The sequence below is a fragment of the Pipistrellus kuhlii genome, unplaced genomic scaffold (genome assembly GCF_014108245.1).
Source record: "Pipistrellus kuhlii isolate mPipKuh1 unplaced genomic scaffold, mPipKuh1.p scaffold_m20_p_1, whole genome shotgun sequence".
NCBI classification, from domain to species: domain Eukaryota; kingdom Metazoa; phylum Chordata; class Mammalia; order Chiroptera; family Vespertilionidae; genus Pipistrellus; species Pipistrellus kuhlii.
The window spans coordinates 66,205,758-66,215,277 of NW_023425404.1; the positions used below are offsets into that span (position 1 = coordinate 66,205,758).

At 42.2% G+C, this 9,520-nt stretch overlaps 1 protein-coding gene across 6 annotated transcripts in view; it reads right to left on the reverse strand.

Annotated features, from left to right (window-relative positions):
- NOVA1 (NOVA alternative splicing regulator 1) overlaps positions 1-7,844 on the reverse strand; it is a 137,158-nt gene extending 129,314 nt beyond the window's left edge. For 2 of the 6 annotated variants that reach the window (XM_045585105.1, XM_036450684.2), the window contains exon 1: positions 4,873-4,989. Coding sequence is in view for 4 of the 6 variants with exons in the window: in XM_036450645.2 (XP_036306538.1) it covers positions 4,873-5,016; positions 6,889-7,024 (280 nt within the window). In the remaining 2 variants the exon portion in view is untranslated. Of the gene's footprint in view, positions 1-4,872; positions 5,017-6,114; positions 6,716-6,888 lie in introns of those variants that run through there. The other 4 variants (XM_036450645.2, XM_036450636.2, XM_036450665.2 and 1 more) reach the window with 4 other exon arrangements.
- Positions 7,845-9,520: the final 1,676 nt, after the last annotated feature.

A 9,520-nucleotide genomic window follows, 5' to 3' on the forward strand; every position in this document is an offset into this window, starting at 1 on the left:
TTCAATACATGTCATTTGTGTCATGTAAGAGCTTAAAAATCTTAATTCCCTTAAACCAGAGGGGGGAAAGCAAAAGTATAACATAGGCAAGTTTTAATTGGTGGTTTGTTTGATCGAGTTTTTAGTGACACCACTAAAAACTTCTTATAGTACTTCTTATAGTTCCCAAGACACAGATAATTATTCCTCTTTGTATATTAAACAAGACATCTTCAATACATAAATATTGAGTTTTCACCAATTGTGTTCACTATATTTAACTGTTCCTGAAATCCTTTGGGGATGACATTTGAAAGACAATGTTGTTAGATGTACTGTATTTCCTTACAATGTCACAGATTCTAAATTAGCTATTTTTCCAAAATCCAGGAGGCTTCATTCAAACACCAAATTTTAAAGAACATTTTGCTATATTATTCATAAAAACACTGACACTATAAATAATGTTCCATAGCTTACTAAATGGATGATAGAAGATATAACATCAGAATGAAATAAAATGAACAGCTAAGGTTTTTAAGGTTAATTCAAACTTACTAAAAATTCCATGCCATAAAACATTTGTTTATATGAGTTCAGTATTATCTTTTGGAAGCAAGTTTAACATAGTTTGTGCTATGCCAGTAAAATTCCTTCAGATGTTAAGGTCTCCTATAGCTTAAAGTGAGAAAGAATTAAAACTGCAGCAAATTTTCAGAGATGTATTCATATCTAAGTGAGAGGTTATGGTTCCTTCTTCAACTGAGGATAGAGGGATAAAATATAAAGTAACCCACAACAATAAGTAGTATGACAAATATAAATATTACAACTTTAAGATTAAAAAAAAAACATGTTATCTATCAGCAACTCTTCATCATACTAAAATTAAAGGTATAGAACAGTGTAAAGGTAACTATCCTATTAAACTGTAACAATATTAGAAGTTATATTACTTGATTTCCTACTTGATAGAATTCTATTTATCTACTAATTTTGGCTTAAAATATATACCAATAAATTTCTAAGATGCTCTGAATCAAAGTATAAACTATACCTTTTAAATGCCATTACAAAAGTATTCATTCTGTACTGCTAATATAATGATACCCTTCTTTCAACAAGGTAAACAAAAGAAGTGATCTATTTTAAACTGCTTTAACGTCTCTGATTTCCATTAAAAAAAAAGATCATTCCAATTCTAAAGGTTAAATTGGCCACTGGATTTTCCCCATGTCAAAATTAAGGCAGTCTGGGATATTTCCTTTACTAAAAGAAAAATTCATTTACATCCAGCTTTTCCATGATTATTTTTTTAAATGTAACATACAAATGATTTGTGGTTTTTTAAAAAAGCATCACCTAAGTTGGACAGTGATACAATTAAAATATAATAAAGGTAGATATAATATGTTCAAATTTTGACATAAGGACCATAAAAGAAAACAATAATAGTAATTAAGTGTGATTCAATTTTTAAGTGCAAATATGAAAACTGTATAAATTACGTAAAAATGTATGCCAAGATTATAGTGAAAGGATTCCTGTTTGATTGATATAATGAATAGCTCCAGTGTCATACAATGGAATAAAAAATAGGTACACAATGAAGTCTTCTAAAATCTAAGTCATATGAATATATTTATTTAATACATCCTCTACTTCTCTAAACTAGTAAGTTTTTCCAATTACCTACCCGAACCATTCATTAAATATTTTCAACAGATAAAATCAATCTGTGTATTAGCAAAACTAAACACTCCTACCATTCTGAAAACAGAGACAGCCACATAGCCCCCCAAATGAGAAAGCTGGTATTCACTACATGGCAACACCTTTAAATAACCTAATTATGAAAACTGATCAATAAACGCATCATATTAGGTTGCTTTAATCAAGAAAAAAGATATATCCATAAACCACCAGTAATGTTAGTACTCTGTAAAATTTAGATTTTTAAAAATAAATGAATTACACTGCACAACAAAAAGTAAATCTATTTGTAGGTCATTTTTTTTTCTGATTACAGTAGTTGAAAAATGGACTTTACAATATTCATCATACAATTCCCCAAATTACTGTATGTAATATATGACATGATGAAATACACAATGCAACATACAGTACTACAAATTCTAAATTCATGTTAATTAATATGTAAAAATGTCTTCTTTATTTCAGCCATAAATATAAATTATTACTCAGAAAGGCAAGGTTGCTTAAGACATTTTCAAGATATAACCTGAGCAAAAATAAGAAAAATATGATAAATATGAGATTATATTGGCTATACTAAAAAAAATGCACATATCATTTGCATTGAAATTTATTAAAACATCCCCGAAGTGTGTCTGTTTTTTGCATACATATCCTGAAGAAAGTTTTTTGTCAAATGTAGTAGTATTTTATCTAAACCTTTTAAACACAGTTACATTCTATTTCAAAACTTAGGTAATTTGAGAAAACCCATTAGGTTACAACTAAAGTACACTTTCACTATTACACTATCTTACCAAATGAGACACAGGAAAATGTTCGTGGATTAAACATCAGGCATATTCATTCCAATAGAATAAAGAGTCAAACATATATAAAACACACAAAAATGTACTTCTGAATTATTGCATAATCCTACAAGAAAGTCTTTATAACTTCCCACTATAAAGAAAAGCTTTAAAATTTAGTTCATCCGAGATGAGCCACATAAGTATGCCTTAAGTATATCTGTCTATCGAAGTAAAAGAAGTCGAAAGGCACTGAGAGGCTGATATTGTAAAGAACACCAGGACTTTAATTCCACAGGCTTGTGGTCAAGTGTGAACAGGAAAGCTATTACAATTAAAGTCTATCAAAAGAAGAGAAATACATATGTAATAACCTAGTTAAATTTTTATTAAAGCACAAAGTGTTCAGAATAAAAACTTTTTATAAATTACAAGGCTTTGTTTTATCCTTAAAATCGATTCTATGGTGTATGATTGGTTTCCACCTGTTACAGTCAGAGTATAAGCCTTCTTGTATCCAGACATCTCAACTCACATTTGATCAGATTACGTCACTGTACGCACGAAATTTTGCTCAACACATTTTAGTTTTCTTTCCTTTGCCAAAACAAATATCCTTTTTCTATAGGAAAAACATGACCCTGAACTATAAATAAAATAACCAATTTCAATGTAATAAGAAAAAAGACGCACCGCTAAGTGGACTAAGAACAAAAGATATAATTCTTGGTGTACCCTTTCTAAACCACTGAAAATAAACTGCATTCAAATGAAAAGGCATTTAATTTACTATTTGGAATATCCTTGATAAACACCAATTTCCTAAAACATCCCTGAACATCTGATACCGCCTCATGTATAATGCAAAAAAGCTATTTCATTTTCACCTACTGCAAGTGAATTTAATTTACCATTGCAGTCTTTTCCTAGAACTATCACGTTATTAATTCTGCAATCAAGCTCTTTTGGGTGCTTTTATTTATATTTAGGTTTTTCACAGCTCCAAACTGAATTTTTCCATCGTGATATATCTTTTAAGTATACAAATGTAAATGTATGAGCAAACTTTCTTAATGCATAGGGAAAGTTTCAGAGGCACGGAAAGCCACCTACAAAACTACACTCACGGGAAACAAACTTTCGAAGGACATCATATCTCACAGATTACATTTTAGTTTAATAAATTTAATGTTCACTAAATATAACTACACTTAACCTATATAACAAATGACAGTTTCAACCATTCTAAAACCTTCTTAACCAGCATAATGGTCCATTTTCTACCAGCAAGTGATTAGCTATGAAAAACAAATCCTCCAAATGTTCTGCTTACATTCGTTACAGATGTCTTTGCTGTATTAAAGAACTCTTACTGAATTAGATCACTGAAAGAAAATCAGCTTTTCTTTGCCACCCGGAAAAAAAAAAAAAATTAGCAGTATCGGTTCCCCTCAGCACTGAATAAAAATTTTTTAATCATAAAGATGGAATAGCCCCCAAAATGGCATAAGTTACATCCAAGTAAAAGCAAATCCATGAATGTTTTATCTAGGAGACACACTAGTTAATTATGGAGTTTTTCCGATTAAACTTAAAATCCATATATTGAGAAGCAAAATGATTTTTAAAAAGATGAACATGCATAACTGTATAACACCTGAAATTTTAAAAGCACACTGAAAAAATTATACCACCTAGTAAACTTGCCATATTCTAATGGTTAAAGTGCCAAACGAACTGTTGACATATTTTAATCAAACACAGCTCTTAAGTAACAAAATTTTGAAGCATTATTTTACGTCTTACATAATATATTTTCTCGTCACAATTTACATTAAAAACACAATATTTTAAAAACCCAAAGAGGCAGCACTTGTCCTCTTTACTTCACTCCAGGGCCAACAAACAAAGCAATGAAGCAGAAAGAGGTACATAATGGATTTAGAAGTAAATGGTCCATTCTTTAAAAAAGGCTTCCTACCCCCTCTTCTTCTGAATTCACTCTGGACTAATTGTCATTACAATGATGTCTGAAAACTTCAGAAGAACCCTATTTCCTGATGCCAGCTGTCAATGCCTCTATCTTTAAATTTCAGAGTTTGCTGTGTTTTCTTTTCCCCCAGGAAGAAAGTATTTAGAAATACCTAGGAGATTCATCTCGCAATTGGCCTACATCACAGACACAGTGTATCTATTATAGAATAAAAGACATAACCGACAATGGAAATAGTCCTTAAGAATTTCCACAAGCATTCTAATACAGTCAATACATACATAAAATCAAGCCTACACTATTAAGAATTTCTTTCAAAACAGCATACAGCACACAAAGACCATCTCCTTCTTTCCTTGGGGACTTATCAAGAAATCTCTTCACCATTGCACCTACCTGGGTAAAAATCTTTGGACTTAGACAGCTTGATGGTGGCTCCAGTTTCTTTTTGCAACTGAACAATTGTCTGTCCTCCCTTCCCAATTATAGATCCAGCAGCATAGCTAGGTATGAGAACCTTTAGAAAATACTGGCCGTCTTCTGAAAAAGGCAGAGAAATATACTTTGTTAACATGATAATTTAAACTTTGTATCCCCTCTCCACCCTCAAGAGAGAAAACCAGCAATTAGAAGTGTTAGGCATATAGGTGAAGGAAATATGGGGTTAAATTTTTTTAAAGAACACAAACGAAACAGTTATACTGAAAACTAAGTATGTACAAATGTTTCCCGTTTTGCAAGATTTATATTTTCAAACTCGAGTTTAAAATCTAAACATGTTCTATTATTTTGCAGCACTGTAGAGACTGATGATTAAATTCCAGTTGTTATTCCAAACATGGAAGTCTTCCAATTCTATCTGGTTACTATGGTAAAACAAAATGAACGGACCCTTGAACTAAACTTCAAGAGATTTATAAGATGACAAACCTTCTCTCTCGTAACATACCGCAAAACAAATAAAAGGACCATAAATGGTGATGAACTATGTTTGACATTAGCAAACACTTAAGGACTACAATTAGCCATTGCAAATATCCTACTTAAAGTATGCAAAACAACCGTTCTCCTACCAAATAATCCACCCAAACCTTAGGGTGTGTTCCAAGCCTTCAATAACTGCCAGGAAATAACTCAAAGTGATTTGAACTGGCAAATCAAACTAATCCTCGGGTATTTCTTTAGCACTTCTTAGCCTACCGTGATCTCCTTTAAGCTCATTAATTAAAAGACCTTTAAGAATTTCTGCCAGTGCTAAAAAGCTTAGGAGTCATTGATATCGAACACACTTAAAAATGACCGAGCCGATAATGCCCCTTCTCCAAAATAACTACCATATTTAAAAAAACAAAACAAAACAAAACAACAAAAACGGAAAGGGGGTAAGAGAAGAACCCAGAAAGTGAAATGAAATGAAATGCTTCCAAAATCAGAGCCAACTCCATAAACTTTAATTTCCGCAAAACTGATCATGTCTTAAAGAGGAAACACCCAGGGAGGAAAAAAAGAAAAAAAAAAAGAAAAAAAAAAAAAGCCAGCTTCCTTATGTTGAATGAATGTTCCAAAAAAAATGTTTCGGGCATGCCATTCGCAAGACCCCCGTCCGCCTCTCCGTGTGCATGCCGTGGATAAATTCACCTCTGCCTCGATGCATCGGGTGCATTGTTAAGACGACTCCAGTGCCAGTGAAGAAGCGGTCCCGGTCCCGTTATAACTCATCTTCCCCGGCAGCGCAGGCTGTTAACTCCCAAGTCCCAGTCCCGGCACCCCCACCCTCCCGTGCGCCCGCGGAAGGCAGATCAATGAGCGATGCGCGCCGGCACTCGGAGCGCGGGCAGAGCGTGCGCCCGCTCGCCCAGGTTTCTCCTTACTACTTGTGGCCCCACAGCGAGGAGGGGATGGGGACGGAGAGGGGGGAAAAAACTCTCAGGTGCCCCGATCGCCGGCCGGCTCGCCGCCGCCGCTGCCCAAGTGCCACTTATTTATTTATTTCCTCACACACACCGGGAGGCGCGGCGCGCATCTTCGGGCGGCCGCCGCCGCCGCCTCGCGCGGGGGGCCACCCTCCTGCTCCTCCTCCCTCCCGGACCCCTCGGCCCGGGTCTGGGATGTGTCAAGGGTCAGCTTTTCGACCGATTGCATGGAAAGATGGGTCTAATTCCGAAAAAATCGGTCGCCATTTTGATGAATGATAAAACACAGGAGAGATGGAAAGGTGTCCGGACGGCGAGGTGCGGGGCAGGTGCAGGGGAGGGGGCGCGGGCCGGGCGCGGGAGCCGGGTCCGGGCCGGAGGTGCCCGGGCGGCGGGAGGGAAGGAGCGGGAGGGAGGGAGGGAGGGAGGGAGACCGGGCGGGCGGGCGGGCGGGCGGCGCGGGGGATGGGGCCGGCGGGGAGGTGGAAGCGATACCCACCGCCCGTATTGGTCCTCTTGGTGCTGCCGGCTTCCGGGGGGGCTTCCAGCGGCCTTTTCCGCGAGTCCGGCGGGTCCAGGTCTATGGGCACCCCCGTGTGGGTCCCGTTCTGCTGGATGGGAGCTGCCGCCATCATGTTTGCAGTTCCTGCCGCTGCTACGCGGAGAAGGTTCTCCCTTTTGTGTTGGCTTTTTTTTTCTTTTTTTTTTTTTTTTTTTTTTTTTTTTTTTGCGTTTGGAGTTTCTTAAGGTGGCTTTTTTTTTTTTTTAAGTCGGATCAATAGAAATCTCTCAGAAAAAAAAAAAGCTGTGTGGCTGGCTTGTTCTCACTGGGGAGGGGGCAGGGCGCGCAGCAGCTGCAGTGCAGCGTCGGAAGGAAGGAGACGGGGAATGGAGGGGGAGTGAGGGACGGAGGGAGAGAGAAGGAGAAGAAAGGAGCGAGGGGGAGCGCGAGCGGAGCAGGGAGAGGGGCGAGTGAATGAGCGGGAGGAGGGAGCGGGAGGACGGGCCGGGGAGCGGGAGCGCGGGGCTGGCGGGCGGGCGCGGGGAAGCCGCGGAGGAGGGGAGGGAGCGGGGGAAAGAGTGAATGGGCAGGAGGAGGGGAGGCGGTGGGAGCGGAGCGAGGAGCGGAGGAGCGGAGCCTCCGGGCGGCGGAGGAGGCAGGGGCCGGGCCGGAGCGGCGGTCCCCGCGCCGCTAGCGCTGCGCTCGCTCCCGCCGCTGGTGCTGCCGCCGCCGCCGCTGCCGGAGCGGGTCTGCCGCCGCCGGGGCTGCTCGGCGCTGCCGCTGCCGCCGCTGCCCGGTCTCGCTCATTATTTCTCCCGCTTGTTGGGGGGAGGAGGGGCGGCGGGCGGGCGGGAGGGAGGGGGTGGCTGCGCGGGGAGGGGATGAGGGGGTGAGTTCGGAGACTCCCACACACTTCGCGCCGGGTCCTCGCCGCCTCCCCGCGCCGGAGCGCGGCCCGCGGGGGTGGAGGGGCCGGGTCCCGGGCGCGCGCGCGGAGCGGCGGCGCGGGGGCGCGCTCCGGGGGCGGGGGCGCTCCCGTGGGAAGGATGGGGGTGAAAGGTGGCCGGGGGGGGGGGGGGGGGGGAAATAGGGGGAGGAACAGGGCCCCCCCCCCCCGCCCCTCCCGGGAAACACGGTTCAGGCAAACGTTAGCGGCTCGTCGCCCAAACCGAGGGGTCCGAGCAACGCGCTGGGCGGGAAGGCGGGAAGCCGGGGTTACTGACAGCGGCGCCAGCCAATAGCGGGGGGCGTGAGCCGGGCTCCGCAGGCCCCTCTCCAATCAGGAGGCGTGGGGGGTGAGAGCGGGTGGAGGGGCGGGGGGGGCCCCCGTCCTGCGGGGCCGGGGCCGGGGCCGGGCCGGCGCGGCGCGGGTCGGGGCGAGTTGGCGAAGGGCGTTGGAGGGACCGGGTGCCAATGTGGGGACGGGGTCAAGGCTGAGGTTAGGGCCTGAGCGGTGGGCTCCCGGAACTTCTAGCTGAGTGCGTTCGGTTTTGTGGTTCAGAGTGAGGTGAGAGACACTCGTGAACATCTCACTCATCGGAGGTTTCCTCCCGGGTGATGATGAGTCAAGAGAGTAGGTTTCTGACTCGCACTGGATGACATCCTTGGGGAACGCAGAGTCTTCTCACTCCCGCCTTAAATCCTTTCGGGAACAAGCCGGGGTGTAAATAAATAAATGCAGCTAAGCATGGGTCTTCCCTCCTCCGCGAGTCGCAGGGACCCAGACTAAAGACAGGCAACAGCTGAGCGTGTCCAGAAAATGAACTATTGATCGCAATATGCATATAGGAATAAAATTCATTGCAGTGTGCACTGCTATGGGTTTTACAGATCTTGGATATATTACGCACTTGAACTTCAACCTACGGGGGAGGGGGGAGGGGGGCGGGGGGGCAGGGAGGGGAGACATGAATTTGTCTGGAATAGACCCTGAAAGTCTGGAAAAGACTCAGTTTACAGATGAGTCAACGGACTCAATGAAGTATTGTGCCCAAGGTCATCTATCAGGTTAGTAGTTTAATTAAATCAGTGTGTTAGGAAGCAGGGGTAGTGACAAGGCAGGAGGTCTGGAGTCCAAAATCTTGGTTTCAGTTCCTTGCAGGCATGTTCTAAAAAGTGTGTCTTGGGCAAATCCGATAACATGGTTCTACTTACAAGTACTTGCCAGGTGCCAAGTAATCCACTTTACATGTGATGCTCTTTACAGGTAATGTATCCTGTAGTTATTATTGTTCTCTTTTTGTGAGGATTTTTAGGTTTACAGGTATTAATAATTTACCCAAAGGCACACAGGTATAAACACTGTAATAATAATTCAAACTCAGTTCTTCCCGATTCCAAAGTGTGTCTGTCCCCTTGCGTATCGCAGTACACTAAAGCGTCATGTTCCCTCCCACTTCAAACAGGGGCTGCACGCCTAGCTCTCGCAATGCTTACCAGTCAAATGAAACAATGTACATAGCAATGAATTAAAATATGTAAAAAGCTATAAGCACTCACTAGATTTCTAGAACAAAGATCCTCTATATTTTCCACCATGGCGCTTCAAACCTGAAAGATGGCTGTAGTATTAAGCAGGCATAGGAAAGGACTTTCGCTATCATGCTGTGGCATTCTAACCCCACATGCC